This window comes from Uranotaenia lowii, chromosome 1, assembly GCF_029784155.1.
Source record: "Uranotaenia lowii strain MFRU-FL chromosome 1, ASM2978415v1, whole genome shotgun sequence".
NCBI lineage: Eukaryota > Metazoa > Arthropoda > Insecta > Diptera > Culicidae > Uranotaenia > Uranotaenia lowii.
Genome location: NC_073691.1, coordinates 35,459,897 through 35,480,704, shown reverse-complemented (window position 1 = coordinate 35,480,704; position 20,808 = coordinate 35,459,897). Strand labels below are relative to the sequence as shown.

The 20,808-nt window shown below is 41.3% G+C and overlaps 1 protein-coding gene across 1 annotated transcript in view; it reads right to left on the bottom strand.

The window, feature by feature from the left end:
• Window positions 1-1,029: 1,029 nt before the first annotated feature.
• The window catches only part of LOC129739417 (RYamide receptor-like), a 588,515-nt gene continuing 568,736 nt past the window's right edge, over window positions 1,030-20,808 (bottom strand). Inside the window, exon 8 of the mRNA XM_055730867.1 lies at window positions 1,030-1,572. Coding sequence (XP_055586842.1) covers window positions 1,540-1,572 — 33 coding nt within the window. The 3' untranslated portion in view covers window positions 1,030-1,539. The remainder of the gene's footprint in view (window positions 1,573-20,808) is intronic.

The following is a 20,808-nucleotide window of genomic DNA, read 5'->3' as shown; positions in this document are numbered from 1 at the left end:
AGTATGGATGTAGATTGAGCTATTGGTTTTCACCTTTCAGAGCACAGTTTTTAATAATCAACAAAAATTTTCAAAACTTTCAGTATTTGTGTTCATTCAATAAACTTTTCTCGTCAGCTTTTGAACATGAAACGGTTAAAAATTGTTTTTCAGAATATTGGCGTTATTGTTTAATTAATGCTTCTGTGAATATATTTTATCATAAAACGCAGTAACTTTTCAAGATTCAACTTTGCAATACCGGGCTTGACGTAGGTTCAAATGTGACGTAAATATGGAAATCATATACATGTTTATGGAGGGCAGCATAAAACACCAGTTTTTTTTTCTATCATTCTTCACAATACTGACTGATTCCTATTAAATTTTTTTTCCGGAACTCAAGACAAAAATAAACAATTAAACAGAACACTCTATTTTGATAAGAGTTAGCTTTTTAAGCACTTCCATTAAAAATTTTATGTATAGTTTGAACTCATAACGCAACTTTTTTCCGTTGTTCAAACTATCTAAAACTGTCCGTGTGAATTTGCAGCAGTACCTACGTATAATCCAAGTTTTGTTTTTCCCGCACTAATTTGATCCAATCTTACGTTCTCCTGTGCTGATTACACTCCAAAACATTATAATTCAGGACAATATTTTTTGGGTCAAGTTGCAAGAAGTAACTTAGGAATTTATGAATGTTTTTATAAATCATGAGCTGTTTTAAACCCAATATTGAACAAAATCATTAAATTTGAAAATATAAATAAATATTAAACTTTCTTCACTGCTTAGTGCATTTGGTGGAGTCTTTTTTCTTGTGGGGTAATATTTCAAAGATTTTGTTACAAAGCTTCGTTTTGTACACCTTATAAATGAATGAAATTCAAAACTCAGAACAAAATTTGTCAAAACGAAATTTTAAATTCTCAAAATCAAATTCAATACAAAGAAATTGTTCTTAAAGTTTCAAGTACTTTTCTTGAGCAGCATTTGCACAAATTATTCACAAAGCTGAATGCTCACCACATCAACTTACCACTCCTAAATGCCATTGATTACCCAATATATCGTTTGTTTATAGCTTTCCCAATCAAGCAAATCGCTCCATGAATCCTACAAACTGACCTACCCTAAATCGCTTCTCGCTCGAGTTTCCCATCCTCAAATCTAGCGTATCCTTCCGTTTTGCTTCCCATTTGTCGGGGGTGGTGGCGAGTTTCTTCCCTCAGCAGCCCTAACCACACTTCCATTGGAGGCGGCAACCGCAACTGGCGATCTTTGCCGCTGCTGGTCACCAGCCAAATGACCAGAAGCAGCAACAGCACCCTGCCCTCCAGCCACCGACATCATCGGCGTCATCGTCGTTGAGCCACCGACACCGGTTCCCATCAGCAGCGGTGGAACTTCCAGAAGCACGGTTTCCTCCAGATCGACCAGAGGCCGTCCGGAAGCACCCGGACGCTGCAATCCTCCTGCTCCTGCTCCAGCTCCAGTTCCAGTTCCTCCTCTCTCGATGGACCCCAGCTTTCAGTCGTAGTTCGGGGGCGCGTATCACCGCAACAGGGACGTCTCCGTCGTTTGCGACTGGAAATGAAAACGATAACGAGAAGGAAAAGATGGTTAGGGGCGTTAGGGTAAGGGTGAGAATAATTAAGAAAATGAGCTGATAAATTGACTGGCTTAATGTTGATCTATATGCTGAGTTTCTCCCTAGCTAGGCATCACCCCCTACGGGGGTGATTCCACCATTTAACAAATCATGAGCCTAAATTGGGGAAGCCTTTTGCCAAAGTTGGCAAAAGTGTCTGCGTTTGAGGCGTGTGAGACATCGTGGGATCGAATTGAGGAAGGGAAAAGGGGAAACTTGACTGAGAAATGGCATTCATTAAGAGCCTATTAACTGGAAATTGAGTAGATATGTTTTCGATGCCTAACAGTCGATAAAGGCGATAAGGATTCCTCCGGAACAGGTTGTTTGTTATCGGAAGCTTTTGCCCAACGACCGGATGAATCAATTTATTATAATGAAATTAGGAAGTTAGTTTTAGGAGAGATTTCAGGAATCGATCTATAGAAGAACTACACTTACATATGTGCTTAAATTTATAGTAATAAAGTGAAAATATGGTGAGGTTGGTGTCCCTAATTTGGCATTTGGCATTTTTAACACACCGTTTGATTTTGACTGTTTGTGACTTTATTTTGGAATTATCTCAACTACAAAACAACTGATTATGTAACGAATCATCTGAACTTTGATCATAAAAACAATTTAGTTGTCCAACTTCCAAGATTTTTTTGATAATTTTTGTGGGATTGTAACCATGATTTTTGTAATCATAATATAAAACCGTGTTTTTTAAGTAAAAGGTAAAAAGGCTTTTTCCTTAATAAGGAACACTTTTTTCGTTGTGTTCCGAATGTCCTAATGGTCTGGAATACTTTAACTACATCGAAATTATAGCATGTATTTGAATGAATATGATTAACATAAAGTTGTTAAAACTAATTTTATCTTATTTTCGAGACGTCGACTGTATATTTTAATGCTATCTTTTCCGGCAAATCAGTCACTTTTTTTTAAAACGAACGATATTTATTTGAACTCCGACGTTTCGGTGTTGTTTAATATCATCCTCAAGGATTAAAATGGGAATTGTGTCTGTGCTTTGTGTGAAAAGCGTACTATTCGGATTTTGCGTTAAGGTTCAGTTTCAACATCATTTGAATTTTAGTTCTCACTAATGCCTTGCTACACTAGACTGAGTCGATTTGGGGTCATTTTTGAATTTCTCAAACCCTGGGGTCTTAAAAGCTTCGTTTTGGTCCAAAGCTCATTCATGATTTTTCGCAGAATTTTTAAGTAACGTTTACATGAGTAAATTTGAACTTTTATGTTTGTATGGGAAAATTGAATGTTTTGTACTGAAAAATCAACATCAATTTTGTTTTATCTGTGAAACCGAGTCTGCTAATGGTTTTTGTGCCAATTTATAAAATCTTCAAAGGAAATTTTCCGCTAATCAACTTTGTCGAATGTCATAACTTTGTATCTTTTCAGACAAAAAAGTTATTAGCTGTTATACAAGTGTATGTCTTTTGGTGTTCAAAAACAATAAATTCAATTGACACCACTGCTGAGTGCCTAGCGAGGTATTGCATGACCATTTTTCATGCAATACATCGCGGGGCACAATCATGCAAAATTTATGAGTTGACTCAAAACTGTAATTTTAAATTAATTTCGTTATATTTAAGCAGTTTCAGATAAGGAAATAAAAAAGAGAGTTGTGTATGATCGAATAAATCATAAATATTGGTTTGCGAACGTTTCGGCAAAATTTCTTATATAGGATGGACAAAATATTTTTTATAACTCTTCACTTGGCATGAGAAAACTTTCAGATAGGAAAAATGTATTTTAAGTTCTGAATGGGTAAAAAAAACCTAAAAATATAGGTGGCCCAAGATACCCAACAAAATGTGGCCTACGATTCCCCACAAGCTATTTATGTCTAATTAATCTGGTAGAATTGTTTTTTAAGTTTACGTCTGTTCATTGTCGCATCTAGATTTTCAGAATACATATTATAGCATGACATCATTCTGTTAATTGGTACAATTTTGGCATAGTTTGTTCTGTGACTATTGATTTAAAATAAATTCCGGTTTCTTAAAGATCTAGTAGGAGCATAAAAGTTAAGATTTTCTAAAATTTCAGGAGCATTCATTTTTTGAGTCACAGTATCATTTATGAAGGCTATCATTGCAAACTCTCTTCGTTTTTCCAGTGTATTTAAATTAATAAGCATGCATCGAGAATCATATGATGGAAGGGTGTTGCACTTAAGTTTATAGTTACTTTAGTAGTCTTAAAAAAGTTAATACGATACGAGTGAATGGAAATAAAAACACATAAAACCCATCCCCTTTCATGCTTCCTAATCTAATCTATCCGTCTATAATTTTCATTACTTTCATTTGAAATTCTTCCTATTAGAATGTATAGTTCACCGAAATGCCATTAATCATTCAATTAAAATCATAAACCAGCGGTGATAAACTGTTAACATAACATAAAACCCATCCCCATGCTGAGTAAAAACAGCGTGTAATAAATATCAAACCAAGATAGGTTAAAATGCGCCAAGCGTGCAGGTTCTGGTTAAAGGCACCCGATCCGGAGGAAACCGAACGGAGCGTAGAGGAAGCTGTCAAAACCTACCACGAGGAAAAGATAACGCCTTTTTCCAACAAGCGTTGGCGTGTACGGTCGGTAGTCGCGGAAAAAAGAAAAGTGTGGTGCGCGGAAACTGGCCAAAGTGCCAAAGCGGTTTCGACCGGTTGAGTGGTGTCGGCGAACACAGGTGCGAGTTCCACCAAGAGTGCCCATAGGAAAAAAAAGCAGGTACGATTATCCCATAGGAAAATAAAAAAAACCGACTTAACTAACGGCATTTCCGAACCGAATAGAAATCCGACAACCTTGGTTCAGGCAAGCCGTCCATCACCGTCGTCGACCCAACTCCTAACTTCACTCCCAACTCCTAACCGAACTACCGAGAAGGCCACTCAAGGGCGTAAGAACCACCTCAGACCACGCTTGGGCAAAAATATTAAGTAGATTCCGTTCCTCAGGACCCCTTTTCGGAGGGGGAGCAGCCCCCTGGTAGTCCCCGGAGGAGGCACCGGGACTCTGCCGTGAAGAAAAGTGGAGGTCTTCCGGCATAGAGTCTCAACAGCAGCAGCGGTACCCAGGTGCCACCAATCGGCCCCGGTCGTAAGGCGGCCAAATAGCACAAGAGGCACGAGATGCCATCCGATCGGCGCTCTGTCGAAAGGCGGCGGACGTATGCAGGGCAGGCGAGGTGCCGCACAAAAGGGGTCCATTCAACAAGAATGCGGTGAGTACACGCTGATTCGGGGAAATGTGAGAGTGTTTTGCCACTTAGAAATGTTACCAATATAAACAAAATTATATCAAATTTGATCTCTTTATTTTGTGGCTTTGACCACGGCAATGCCGCATAATAAGGGGTAAAATCGTCCAGCCTTATTTACGTAAGGCAAACAACAAGAATTGCTTTTGTACTGACCCAATACGATTTATGTGAACTTCTTGGTATGGAAACCACACTACACTGCAGTATTCAAGGAGGAGCCTAACATTAGCTACATACAAAGTTTTTATTGTGTAAGGATCATTAAATTGCAGACTAAATCTTTTGATAAAACCAAGCATATTACTTGCCTTGTAGATAATAGTATTAACATGGACAACAAAGGTTAGTTTAGAGTCCAATAAGATTCCTAAGTCACTCACTTAACTACACCTTTCAACTTTATTTTGAACTAATTCTTTTGAATCATATCTCATAAGTTGTTTTCTCAAAAATGAAATTGTGTTACATATTTTTACATTAAACTCTAGTAAACTTTTAGAGCACCAGGTATAAAAACAATTTAGTCCTCGTTGAAACACTTCAATATTCGATGGTTTACGTATTTCCAGAAAAATGTTCATATCGCCTGCTTAAATTGAAACATTTAAATCCTTTAGAATGTAGTCAACATCGTTAACAAATAAAATAAACAGTAACGGGCCAAGATGAGTACCTTGAGGAACACCTGATTTTACATTTACAACTAGTGACAGACTTCCAATATGACCGGCGAGGGTTTGCGAACACAAGAGGTTTCGGCGGGTGTTCCACAGGGATCAATTTTCGGCCCGGTTCTGTTGAACATCACTTACGACGAACTCCTACGAACGAGCCTCCCATCGGGAGCTGAATTCGTACGATTTGCGGATGATGTAGTCCTCTTGGCGAGAGGCTCCTCAACAACGGAGGTTGAGCTACTGGCCGCGGTAGATATCCAGGCAGTGGAAAGCTGGATGTACACCAAGTGCCTGCGTCTAGCCCACCACAAAACCGAGATGGTGCTTATCACCAACCTTATCTCACCCCAAACAGGTACCACTGCCGTTGGACCGTGCAACATCGAGCCCAAACGCGTAATCAAGTACCTAGGGGTGATGATAGACGACAGGCTCAGCTTTACGATTCATGTCGATTACGTGTGCAAGAGAGCGGCAATAGCCACGGCCGCACTCACACGGATGATGCCGAACTCCTCGGCCATCCAAAGTAGCAAAAGGAGGATCCTGGCAAGTGTGACCACATCGATCTTGCGGTACGGAGCAGCGGCCTGGAGGCAGGCCCTGGGAAGAAACTGTAACCTGCAGCGACTTAGCAGCGTTCAGCGGCTGATGAACGTGCGGGTTATCAGCGGATACCGGACCATGTCGTTCGAAGCCGCCTGTGTAGTAGCGGGTGTTATGCCCATCTCGGTTTTGCTTGAAGAGAATGTCTATTGCTACGACAACAAAGACACGCCACGATCTCGCCAATGAGGGCTCGATGTCCAACTGGCAGCAGCTGTGGGACAGCTCAACGGGAGGAAGGTGGACCCATCGTCTGATCCCGCACATCGGGAGCTGGATCGGAAGAACGCACGGTGAAGTGGACTTCTATATGACGCAATTTCTGACTGGTCATGAATGCTTCATGAAGTACCACTACCGGTTTGGACATGTGGCTTCGCCATATTGCCCAGATTGTGGTGACGAAGAGGAAACACCCGAACATGTGGTGTTTATCTGTTCGAGGTTTGCGGCAGTACCAACTTCCATATTTGCCGCCTGTGGGCCTGACACGACAGCAGATAACGTTGTACGGAGGATGTGTGCGGATTCCAACACTTGGCATGCGGTCAGCGATGGGTTCACTCGGATCACGGCTGCCCTGCAGAGGAGCTGGAACCAACGGGAGTCCGTGAACGGTGTAGGATGACTCCATCGACGGGAAGCATCTGAGTAGTGTGCCTCCGATCTCTTGATCGAAGCTGCAAAGATAAGGCATCATCTTCTGCGTAGCGGAGGTCAGGGGTGAGCCGCGAACGTGTGTAGGATACCCCAATGTATCTGAGTAGTGCCGCGGGGAAACTGAGGGAACAAGACTTTACCTTCCTCGTAGCGGATCTCGAGGGAAGAGGGTTAACCACTGTCGGTGGATACCCACGGGTAGAGAGGCTCTCGATGCCGGGCGAGCCTCTCGAGTCGGTGTAAGATGTCATCACCGTCGGAAAACATCCGAGTCGTAGCGTTCCAAGTCCCGAATTTGTGCCGTGACAGGCGCGAGTCCAGGACAAGCTGCTCTCGATCTGACACACAACAGGCAGGAAAATCCGCGGGCCAAAAATCCAAGGGTTGCCAGCCAAGAGTGATAAAGAAGACCGGACAACGGTCGGAGAAGACTGACCCCATCGACAGGGGGCTGTCGAAAAGAGTGCGTCTGACCCCACGGTTTGAAGCTACAAAGATAAGACAATACCTTCTGCGTAGCGGATGCCGTGGGTGCGTCGCGTTCGTGCATAGGATGCTACACCTTCGGGGAGTGTCCAAGTAGGGCGGTTCTCAACGACAGAAGCTGCGGGGATAAGGCTCGACCTTCTTCGCAGTGGAAATCGTTGGGTAAGGGTTATTCCACGTTCGGGGAATACCCACGGGTAGTGTGGCTCTCGACGCCGGGTGAGCCATTGAAGTCGGTGTAAGGTAACGTCTTCGTCGGGAATCATCCGAGTCGTTGCGTTAAGTCACGCGCGTGTTGCGTGACAGGCGTGAGTCTAGGAGAAGCTGCTCTCGATCAACCACACGACGGCAAGGTGGCAAACCGCGAACCCTGAAGATAAGAGATCGGGCCTCGAGTCGTAAGAGGAGAGGTCAGGCCTCAAACCTTCAGGCGGAGAGGTTTGTGTGGTCAACCTCGAGTCTTTATGATCAGGGGTCGGGTCTCGGGTCGTAAGAGGAGGGATCAGGCCCCTTATCAACAAGAGGAGGGGTGCAAGTGGGCACCTCGAGTCATTACGAGGAGAGGTTAGATTTCAAGTCGTTAAAGGAGAGATCGGGCCTTGAATCGTGCAGAGGAGAGGTAAACCTCGAGTCGATGCGAGGAGGGGTCGGATCTCAAGTCGTTAGAGGAGAGTTCAGGCCTCAAGTCGCGAAGAGGAGAGGTTTGTGTGGGAATCTCGAGTCATTGCGAGGAGATGTCGGTTCTCAAGTCGTTAGAGGAGAGTTCAGGCGTCGAGTCGTAATGATGAGAGGTTTTGCTGGAAGTGGTCTCGTTAATGAGTATTGCCTTGGAGCGCATTAGCGCGAATAGACCTCCCACTATTGAAGTATAGTGTACTAAACAGTTCGAGGTGGGAACCAGGTCTGCGGCCCCAGGTGGAATTTAGGGAGTAGGGGGTATACACGGAGTATATCATGAGTCTTCCCATTGTACCCATGGACCCAGAGTAGCAAACTGGGGGGACGCGGTGGCTCGCCGTGCCTTGGAATACAATCCGTAAACCGGGATTTACCACCTGTGGTTACCAACTTAAAAAAAAAAGAAATATTGGGCGATTATGAAGGCCCTCCGGAAGAACCCAAAAGTTGTCAAATCGGAGGCGGAAAAAGAGAAGAGAAAATGGATTTCTATTTTGAATAAACTTCAACCTGACGTTGTACAGAACCTTATGGACGGGGTAAAGAGGAAGGTGCGAGCATACGGGCTTGGGCTCGAAGTATCTATAAAAAGAAAATGCCAAAAGTTGTTTAATCGTTTTTATTTTACTGTTTAAAATTTTCAAAAGAATCGGTCTACTGGGCGAATTTCTTCAGCGTTTTTTCCGTGATGCAATTTGATGTGACAGACCCTTTATACACCGATTTGAAAGCAGTCTTCGATCGCGTCAAACACAAGATTTTGCTAGCAAAGCAAGACCAATTGGATGTAGCAGACGTTATAATAAAGTGGATGGACTCATACCTAACCGACAGAAGAGTATTAGGGAAAATTGGGTCTCACGAATCAAAGGAATTCCAGAACAACTCAGACGTCCCACAGGGGAGCAACCTTGGTCCGCTTCTTTTCTCCATTTTCTTCAACGATATCCTGTTAGCACTCCTGAAGAGTGCCGGCTGGTATATGCTGATGACCTTAAAATCAATTGCAAGATAAAAACGAGTACCGTCTGTCAGGACTTCCAACGTTACATCAACAAATTCAGCGATTTGTGTTGCATGAACTGCCTAGCTATCAGTATTCCAAAACGTGCTATCATTTCCTTCAGCCGCAAGACTAATACCATCAGCTGGACCTACAACATATCTGGGCCCCCCAATGAACGCTGCACGTCTTTCAAGGATTTGGGAGTTATTCTGGACGAAAAACTTAAGTAACGTTTCGGATTTATGATTATTAGTTTCGTGATAATCTACTACTTGTTCTTGATAAAACAGGCATTTGATGATCCTCTTCAGGTTCATGACGATTTTCTCCAGGTTTCGAATAACCTGTTCCAGGTTCCTGATGATCTTATCCATTTTTTTCCTGACGATATTCTCCAGGTTCCTTAAGATCATTTTTCATCATTATAGGTTTCGGAGAATTTTCTCCAGGTTCCTGGCGACCTTATCAAGTCCTGAAGACCTTCTTCTAATTCCTGTCGATCTCCATTAGGTTCTTGATAATCTCCATCAGTCCTGACGATCTTGATAGTGTTCTTGACGACCTTCTCCAGGTTTCAGATGACCTTCTCAAGTTCTAACAATCTTCTCCATGTTCCTGATGATCTTCCACATGTCCATAACGATTTTTGCTAGGTTCTTAATGACTTTCTTCAGGTTCCTAACCACCTTCTTCAATCCTGACGACTCATTTTATGTTCTTTAGATCTTCTATAGGTCCCTGTCCCTTCTAATCCATGTTCTTGACGACCTTTTTCCAGATCTTGATGATCTTGTCTTGGTTTCTGACGTCCTTTTTCAGGATCCTGACAACCTTCTTCAGGTTCCTGAAGACCTGTTTTTGCTCCTGAAGGTCTTCTCCAGTTTATTGGGGATATCTTTCAGGTTTCAGACTACCTTCTTCAGGTTCTTGACGACCTTTTCTAAGCTTGACGAACTTCTACAGTTTCTTGACGACCTTTTCTAAGCCTGACGAACTTTTACAGGCTTGAATTGGCTGCAAAATACAAATTTCGTGCTCAGCGAAATCTCATATTTATTTATTTTTAAATGGAAGTGTTCATCAGCTTTTTGAAAGAGAAAAGAAAAAAGTGGTAATAACACTTGAGCTTTTATAGCCATTTTTAAACTTTTTCGATACATTTAGTTTTCAGGAATTAACACTAATTTAAAACTAAACGTAATTTTATCTAGTTCGAAACATCCATCAACTCGCTTTGAGGCACCCCTAAATAAAGTCCGATGGAGCTGAAATTTTGCACTGCTCAGTTTTTGTGGGCCATTCTACAAAATGTAAATATTTGGTCAGTTTGCAAAATTTGACGTGACCTATTTGGCTGCTACTCCTCTGTATATGTATGTAAGGAACGGAACATATACGGTTCACGATAGTCTTTTTGTTTTCTTCTATGTATGTTATCAAATTAAAAATTTCCTGAATGAAGGCAATAAGCGTATGCCGAAAATGTAGCAGAAAATTAATATTTCAATTGTTTAGTCTAATAACCATATTCACTTTCATATTAGCTTTTTTTAAAATTTGTCATTCCATTAAAATGAAAAAAATAATAATTTTGAAACTCAGGTATTAAAGCAAAAACAAAATTCATATTCATTTTCTCGTGTAAATTTTGGCATACAAGGGCAAATAAATGACATTTTTTTAAAAGATACCTCGAACTCAACAAAAGTTATTAGGAGAAATTTTGTACAGGAAATTGAAAGTAAAAGCTGATTGAGTCTGGGAGACCGACTTTAACTGAATCTTTAGCCTTAAAATGATTTACAAACTCATTTATTTATGTAAAAAAAATACTACCAGTGGAAAAATTTGAAAATCCTGAAGTAAATACATCAGCTAGGAAAAGTTAAAAGTTTTAATTAAAATTCCAGCATATGCAAGTATTTTGAGGGTGAGGTGATCAACCTTCCCATCCCATAGGCCCGCGTATGGCTCAAAATGCTATTAACATTTGATATTCCTGTTAGTTGAAAGAACTCTATGAATTAATAATTCAAAATTTAAAGATGCTGTTGGCAAATTATAAAGTCTCTGAAGAGACATGGAATGAACTCGTTGGGATCAGTAAAGGGAAAATTTATCAGAATTAACACCATTAAATAATATTCTCATTAAGCATCTGTGGTTTCAGATTATGTCATACAAAATTTAAGTCATTTCTTTTTAAACAGTAAATATTTAGAGTTCAATTGAAGCATAAAGTGAATTTAAAAAAAAAAAGATGGTCACCATGGAACAAAAAACTAACTTAATCTTAACGCCCCTTTTGTTTACTCTGATTCAATTCATATAGCAATTGACATTTTGATTTTATTCTAGAAACTTTCAATTATTGTAATGCGTTTGAAGGGAATACACTCAACCTAAAAAGTCTATTTATGATCAAAAGAAACAATAAAACTATTTCTTAATGAATACCGTGAGAAATCGTTCAAACATTAATATGAGATTTTACACACTGAATCTTTCTAATAAATAGTTAAAAGTTATCTTACTAAGTTAACTTTTCCTTTTGACTTAACCTTACAGTTGACTTGAATCTTTAAAAAAAATGATTTGACAAAGTCTTCTTTTTAAAAATTTGTTTGATGGGGAAAAGACATTTGAATTAGATAAAGACTTCCTTTGATAAAGAATGAGCTTCTCTCGCTTGAGAGTCTAATCCGTTGGATTGTGCTAAATTCATAAGTGAGCTTTTATGAGATTGTTTGACTTGAAGTTGCCTTCAGAGATATAACCCCTTAGCTCAGAACAATTAGGCTCACCCGAACGAGTTGTACCCCACCTATATCTATGGTTTGATCCCAAATCCGGAACCAGATAGACCTGGCAATGAATCTTCATCCTATGCAGTTATCCAGGTAAAGGCTGCATGACTTGCTCGACTCGACTTTCGCTAGGTTAGCCTTCGAGAAAGCCAATTTATCATGACATGTCGGAAAAAGTGATTCCGAAGGACTTTTCCTCCTGGGTTGGTAGCAAAAACTACCGGAAGGCCAAACACATCGTCGTCATCGCCATGAACTGAATCAAGTAGGTATAAGTTTTCCTGGAAAATCCTCCCACTTATCGGGTGGATGCAAGGATGTGTGGGAGGTGGAGGCAGGGTGATATCTGTTTACCCAAAGTCCCTCTCATAGTTTCACTTAGTCTGCTCGCATTCGAGACTAAAGTTGCTGTCTTTTGGGAAATCTTCAGCAATCTGTTGAAAAACTGACACAATCAACGTCTCTCCAAAAACCCCTTCTTCCGAAATTGTGAGGAAACAGTGGATTTGTTAGTTTTCTCGATGTGTCGTTTAAAGTACATACAAACTTATATGAACGTGAGTAGGTCTCTGTTTACATTTTCTGCCAGCAGAGCATTCCAGATGCAGTCTACCTAAAGTTAAACACTCGTTCATCCTCTTCGTCGTCAAGCAGGCTCAGTTCAGTCGTTTCTCGAATTGATTGCAAATTTTCCGTTTCATTACCCGGGAGATTTCGAGATCGTTCATCTTTTATCGTTCGTTTGCATTTTCCTCCAACTAGACTCAGCCCGCTGGAGCTACTAAACTAAGGTTGCCAGAATTTCATCAGCACGTATCTGGACAGTTTTATCTATAATCGACCAAAAATTCGGGCAATATCCGGGCAAACTTTGTTAAAACCCAAAAATAACTAAACAGACATCCCGGAAAAAATTGAAAAAAAATTCCATCGAATTTCTTGACAGATTTTAATTACTCACTCAAAAAATTTCATTTTGTAGGCATAAATTAAAAAGGAATCCAACAAAAATTGTTTTTTTTTATGTGCGATTTGCCAAAGAAAGTGAATTAATCAAGGCAAAAATTTGGAGCATTTTTCAATGAAATCCGGAAAACCGGCCTGGCCAGACTGTTTTGAAATTTTGTATACAATATTCGAGCAAACCCGAGTTAAACCGGGCAATCTGGCAACCTTAAGCAAAACCATTCCAATTTTTATCATCCAAGCACCCAAAAACGCTCAATCCAACAGACAACAGCCAGTGACGGCCGGGGTTATCGGAAACGGGCATAAAAGTAATCTAACTTTGCTCAGTGCTTTAGTGATTGAGTCCCACGTCAGATCAAAGCTAAATGTCAGTCAACATTTGACATTTGACGGTTTACTCATCAACACAGATTGACAGCTGAAACGACACGTTGTTTCAAAAATAATGTAAGCAGTTTTTCATCAAAGCCTGAAACAGCTTTTTTTACTTACAGATGCAATAACAGTTTAAGAATTTCGTGGTTTTTTTTATACAGAAGCTTAGAGTGAGGGGTTTAAAAAGCAAATTTATTGTTAAGATTACTCCAGAACACTGAAGCGATTTGGGGTCTTCAACACCCAGAAAGGTCTTCAAGGTCCTCAAGGCCTTGAAGGCCGAGGAAGGTCTCTAAGACAGAGGAAAGTCTTCAAGGCCGAGGAACGGCTTCAAGGCCGACGAACGACTTCAAGGCCGAGGAAAGGCTTCAAGGCCCAGGAAGGGCTTCAAGGCCGAGGAAGATCTTTAAGACCGAGGGAGGTCTTCAAGACCGAGGAAGGTCTTCAAGACCGAGGAAGGTCTTCAAGGCCGAGGAAGGTCTTCAAGACCGAGGAAGGTCTTCAAGACCAAGGAAGGTCTTCAAGACCGAAGAAGGTCTTCAAGACCGAAGAAGGTCTTCAAGACCGAAGAAGGTCTTCAAATCCGAGGAAGGTCTTCAAGACCGAGGAAGGTCTTAAAGACCGAGGAAGGTCTTCAAGACCGAGGAAGGTCTTCAAGACCGAGGAAGGTCTTCAAGAACGAGGAAGATCTTCAAGAACGAGGAAGGTCTTCAAAAACGAGGAAGGTCTTCAAGACCGAGAAAGGTCATCAAGACCGAGGAAGGTCTTCAAGACCGAGGAAGGTCTTCAAGACCGAGGAAGGTCTTCAAGACCGAGGAAGGTCTTCAAGACCGAGGAAGGTCTTCAAGACCGAGGAAGGTCTTCAAGACCGAGGAAGGTCTTCAAGACCGAGGAAGGTCTTCAAGACCGAGGAAGGTCTTCAAGACCGAGGAAGGTCTTCAAGAACGAGGAAGGTCTTCAAGACCGAGGAAGGTCTTCAAGACCGAGGAAGGTCTTCAAGACCGAGGAAGGTCTTCAAGACCGAGGAAGGTCTTCAAGACAGAGGAAGGGCTTCAAGACCGAGGAAGGTCTTCAAGGCCGAGGAAGGTCTTCAAGACCGAGGAAGGTCTTCAAGATCGAGGAAGGTCTTCAAGACCGAGGAAGCCCTTCAAAATCGAAAAACGTCTTCGAAACCGAGGAAGGTTTTAAAAACTCAGGAAGGTCTTCAAGACCGACGAAGGCTTTTAAGACAGAGAAAGGTTTTCCAGACCGAGGAAGTTCTTCCAGACCGGGAAAGGTTTTCAAGACCGAGAAAGGTCTTCAAAACCGAGGACGATCTTCAAGGCCGAAAAATGGTCTTCAAGACCAAGGAAGATATTCAAAATCTGAGAACGTCTTCAAGACCGAGGTAGGTTTTCAAAACCGAGGAAGGTCTTCAAGGTCGAGAAAGGTCTTCAAGGCCGTGGAAGGTCTTTAAGGCCGACCAAGGTCTTCAAGGCCGTGGAAGGTATTCAAGGTCGAGGAAGGTCTTCAAGGCCGAGGAAGGTCTTCAAGGCCGAGGAAGGTCTTCAAGGCTGAAGAAGGTCTTCAAGACTGAGGATGGTCTTCAAGACTGAGGAAGATCTTCGAAATCGAGGAACGTCTTCAAGACCGAAGAAGGTCTTCAAGACCCAAGAAGGTCTTCAAGACCGAAGAAGGTCTTCAAGGCCGAGGAAGGTCGTTAAGACCGAAGAAGGTCTTCAAGACCGAAGAATGTCTTCAAGACAGAGGAAGATCTTCAAAATCAAAGATCGTCTTAAAGATCGAGGAAGGTTTTCAAAACCGAGGAAGGCCTTCAAGACCGACAAAGGTCTTTAAGATCAAGGAAGGTTTTCCAGACCGAAAAAGGTCTTCAATACCGTGGAAGATCTTCAAGACCGTGAAAGGTCGTCAAGGCCGAGGAAGGTCTTCAAAGCCGAGGAAGGTCTTCAAGACCGAGGAAGATCTTCAAAATCTAAGAACGTCTTCTATACCGAGGAAGGTTTTCGAAACCGAGAAAGGTCTTCAAGACCGACGAAGGCTTTAAAGACCGAGGAAGGTCTTAAAGACCGATGAAGGTCTTCCAGACCGAAAAAGGTCTTTAAGACCGAGGAAGGTCTTCCAGACCGAGAAAAGTCTTTAAGACCGAGGGAGGGCTTCAAGGACGAGGAAGATCTTCAAGGCCGAGGAAGGTCTTCAAAGCCGAGGAAGGTCTATAATACCAAAAGAGGTCTTTAAGGCCGAGGGAGGTCTTCATGACCGAGGAAGGTCTCAAAAACCGAGGAAGGTCTTCAAGGCCGAGGAAGGTCTTCAAGGCCGAGGAAGGTCTTCAAGGCCGAGGAAGGTCTTCAAGGCCGAGGAAGGTCTTCAAGGCCGAGGAAGGTCTTCAAGGCCGAGGAAGGTCTTCAAGGCCGAGGAAGGTCTTCAAGGCCGAGGAAGGTCTTCAAGGCCGAGGAAGGTCTTCAAGGCCGAGGAAGGTCTTCAAGGCCGAGGAAGGTCTTCAAGGCCGAGGAAGGTCTTCAAGGCCGAGGAAGGTCTTCAAGGCCGAGGAAGGTCTTCAAGGCCGAGGAAGGTCTTCAAGGCCGAGGAAGGTCTTCAAGGCCGAGGAAGGTCTTCAAGGCCGAGGAAGGTCTTCAAGGCCGAGGAAGGTCTTCAAGGCCGAGGAAGGTCTTCAAGGCCGAGGAAGGTCTTCAAGGCCGAGGAAGGTCTTCAAGGCCGAGGAAGGTCTCAAAAACCGAGGAAGGTCTTCAAGGCCGAGGAAGGTCTTCAAGGCCGAGGAAGGTCTTCAAGGCCGAGGAAGGTCTTCAAGGCCGAGGAAGGTCTTCAAGGCCGAGGAAGGTCTTCAAGGCCGAAGGAGGTCTTCAAGGCCGATAAAAGTCTTCAAGGCCAAGGAAGGTCTTCGAGGTCGATAAAGGTCTTCAAGGCCGAGGAGGGTCTTTAAGGCGGAGGAAGGGCTTCAAGGAAAATTTAGAATTCGAAATTTACATACAAAATTCAATAAAAAAAAATTGAAATTTTCTCTTAATACTCCCAAAAGATGAGTCGTTTACAATTTTTGTAAGATTTAAGCCATGAAATTCTTTTTATTTGTTAATTGGCATCATTTGGAATATTTTTTGATATTTTTGTAAGATTTTAACAAAAAAAAATCGAACATTTACTCGGAATAATTTAAAACGCCTAATTCTTACTTCGAACCCTAATTATCAGAACTGCATTTTTAAAATCGAAGCCAGGATTCAGAAAAAGTTCGGAAATAAAGAAGCTACAAAACCAGATTTTTAATATTAAATCTCAAGCCACATTCGAACAAGTTTTTCTGACTTGGACATTCAACTTAACCCTTCATTTCATGATTTTTTATTTTTTCTCGAAAAAATTCTCAATAGTGCGCAATAATGAATACATGAAGGGAAAAATAAGGAAAAAATATTATTTTCACATAATTCGGTTATTTAGCAAAAATATTAATTGTTGCATATTTGCAACAACATGAAATGGTTACACCTTTTTTTCTTCACACTTGACAACTGGAAATAAATGCTTATTCCTAATTTCTTTTGCACTAATCATTGTTTTCGCACAGGAACTTCGCAAATCTAGATTTCTGGACACCAAAAAGTTTAGAATTTATCTGGGAGTAGTTATGTATGTTGGTTTTCCACGAGGCTGGGTCATTCGGCCGAAAGTCATGAGGCCGAAAGCCATTCGGCCGAAGGTCATTCAGCCGATGGACGTTAAGCCGAATGGGCTATCTGGCCGAACAGGCCACTAGGCCGAATGGGTTATTCAGCCGACGGTTATCCAGCCGAATGCTGTTAGGCCGAAAGGACGCAAGGCCGAAAGGATGTTCGGCCGAATAGTCACTAGGCCGAAAGGTCATTTGGCCGAATGATCATTAGGCCGAAAGGTCATTTGGCCGAATGGTCACTAGGCCGAATGGTCATTAGGCCGAATGGTCACTAGGCCGAATGGTCATTTGGCCGAATGGTCATTAGGCCGAATGGTCACTAGGCCGAATGGTCATTTGGCAAATGGTCATTTGGCTGAATGGTCATTTGACAGAATGGTCATTAGGCCGAATGGTCGTAAGGCCGAATGGATGTAGGGCCGCAAGATCGTCAGGCCGAATAGTCATTAGAATGAATAATCGTCGGGCCAAATGGTAGTAAGGGCGAATGGATGCTAGGCCGAAAGGTAGTAAGGCCGAATGGACGTAAGGCAGAATAGACGATAGGCCGAATGGTCGTAAGGCCAAATGGTCGTAAGGCCGAATGGATGCTAGAAGGTCGTTAGGCCGAATAGTTACTAGGCCGAACGGTTGTTAGGCTGAATGGTCGTTGGGCCGAATTTATGCTAGGCCTATAAGACATATTATCGCTTTCTTACATGATAGGCCGATCAATAGATAGGCCGAATAGTCATCTGGCCGAATGGATGCAAGGCCATTCGACCATTCGGCTTTGCGACCACGGCCTATCGTCCATTCGGCTTTACGACCATTCAGTCTAATAACCATTCGGCCTCATGACCATTCGGCCTAGCATGCAGACAAGTGTAAAATTCGGCCTAGCATCCATTCGCCCTAACGACCATTCGGCCTTGTGACCATTCGGCCTTACGACCATTCGGCCTAATGACCATTCGGCCAAATGACCATTAGGCCTTACGACCATTCGGCCTCGTGACCATTCGGCCTCATGACCATTCGGCCTAATGACCATTCGGCCTAATGACCATTCGGCCTAGTGACCATTCGGCCAAATAACCATTCGGCCTAGTAACCATTCGGCCTAACGACCATTCGGCCTAATGACCATTCGGCCAAATGACCATTCGGCCAAATAATATTCGGCCAAATAACCTTCGGCCTAATGTCCCATTCGGCCTATTGTCCTATTCGGCCGAACATCCGTCGGCCTTTTAACCCATTCGGCCTAGCGACCTTCGGCCTAACATCTTTCGGCCTATCGGCCTTCGGCCGAATGTCCGGCCCCCGTTTTCCACCATGGGTGCACGGATTCACCGCAGTTTCTGCCTAAGTATGTGCTCTCATGCATTCTGGAACCGACCCCATGGCTTCGTATGTAGGTATATTTTGGAAGAACGAGTCAATCAGGTTACTTAGAGGTATTCCGGCATCCGTGCATATACCTGGCCAGCTGGCAGCTGGTTAAACATTCATATAATCAGTTATAAGAGGAAACACATCTTACCTGTCGGCTTCTTATGGGATTCGAACCCAAAAGTTGTCTCGCCGATACCGGGAATCGAACCCAGCCTAGCACATCGGAACCAGACTCGCACCAGCTTATCCACTAGACTACAAAGACTCTCGAGAAATTAGCTAGGAGTAGTTATGCGATAATATACCACCTACTGAGGAAATTATTTCTTACGTTTGCTTGAAGGTGCTAAAAAAACGAACACACACATATAGGATCTCAGTGAAACTTCATGTTTCTTTGAAGAGATCTAATTTACTTAACTCTAAGGCGTACATCTTTCAAGGATTTTATGGCTAGCATCTTACCACCAGACCACGGAAAGAGCACTATATGTGTCGTGATCGGGATTCGATCTCATGGACTCTGGCTTAGATGGCTGGAACGCTATCCTCTAGGCCACGACCGGCGGCAAAATGGAAAGCTTCTTACCTATACAACTTTTCTGAACATAACCTTGAACAAATCAACACATATCAATTCCGAAAACGTATTTAAATTGGTTCTGATAAAGATTCTTAATCTTAAATCATACCATAACTATATGCCAGTTATAATAAACAAACTTGATATTGAAGAGCAAAGTCTCAATTTAGTTTTGAAGGAATGATCCAATTACAAATTACATTAAACTATTAAATATCATTTGTTGGCAAAATTAAAAGAACAATAAAGATTTCTTCGGAATGAGCATTAGAATTTGGAACATGATTCTAAAATTAGAATTCAAACTTGAAATCAGTTTAAGAATAAAAAAGAAATAAAAATAAAACTAAATTCGAGAACAAAAAGTTTCAATTTAAAATCAACTTCCAGAGCTTCCAGGAAAAGGTTAAATAGTATAAATAAAGAGCATTTTTCGTCGATTGATAATAAGAAACGGCTCATACTTTAGTAAAAAATAATGAGCATTGTAATTTTCAATCAAATCATTCCTTCATCTCTAATAAAAAAAAAAGCAAAACAATACTTCAAACCTCGGTTATCGAATGTTTGCAGATAGTACTGAATTTTCAAGTGGAAAAATAAAAAAGCGTATTCGTTGTTTGTTTTTAGATTTTTAAACTCTCTGGATAAAGCCCCGTACTTGAGTTTGAATCACGTTGAATAATATAGAACTTTTGAAAATTGGTATATGCTTATTTTGCAAGTTGTGAAGGCATCCGACATTTTTTTTTATTCAAAATATGTATTTGTTATACCAATGGGCCGCGGAAAAAAAATCAAAATAATGTGTTTTACATACGCTGAATTACAAATCCCAAATAAGTTAATTATTCGGACCCGTCCTTGTTTAAAGTTTGATAAATTTTGAACTTTTTATAATATTTATCTAGTTTTGATAACGGTTTAGAGCAAAAATTTTATTTTTTTCACCTCGGGGGCCCTCTTTATTCAGGGGGGGGGGGCAATTTTTCTCATCCCCCCCCCCTCTTAATACGGCCTGAACATGATAATAAATCATTTATAACGAAAACATTGTCATCGGGAAACAAATACACTGTTTAACGATGCAAGTTTCGAAAACACACTATGGAACCCATATAACTACCTAGGGTACTACCGTTGCATGGTGTTGCATATTTGCAACAGTTATTGAAAACCCATTATATCAGAGAAAAAACAAAAAAAAATCTCAAATTTTGTTTATTATGTAAATTACTTTAGTGGGAATACGAAAATATTTTTTTTGAGTCGAAAAAAAATTCTCAATATGAATTACACTAGGCCAAAAATTTGAAAAATTAGGCTTTTTCCACATTCCATATTTTTCAGATTCAAGTGGGTTTTTTTGGTTCCTATAAACACTAAAAATATTTTTTTTTAATTGAACGTGATCTTGAAATTATAAATATTATTCCCATCGAAAAAAAAATTTACTTTTTAGCTAAATGTGAAGTTTAGAACAGTTTTAATTAATTGTTGCATATTTGTAACTTTATGAAACGAAGGGTTAATATTCACATACTAGGCGAAAACTTTGGATTCTAATTTAGAATTCAAAACCATTTCAAATATTTGAATTTTAAGTCAATTTCAATATCATCAATATCTCGGTATAACGAAGGAAATTCGAAGCAGGTTTTAAATTTAAACATTTTTTTTTGTGAATTCATAACTGTTTGAAATCGGTGCTTTCCCAAAAGTTTAAAATTCTATGCAATCTGTCAACATTTTCGAAAATCTGTGACTTTCAAAAATCTTTAAAATTACATACGTTTCAGTGATTGGTGAAACATTTATTAAAACTTTCTACGAAAAAATATTTTAACCCAAATGATTCAAATAAATGTTTGTACTTCGAAAAAAAAAAATTAAAAAAAAATGAACACCCGCCCATGACCTTTTGCGACACGCTTCCAAAAATTCCTCCTACCAGGAAGTTGACAC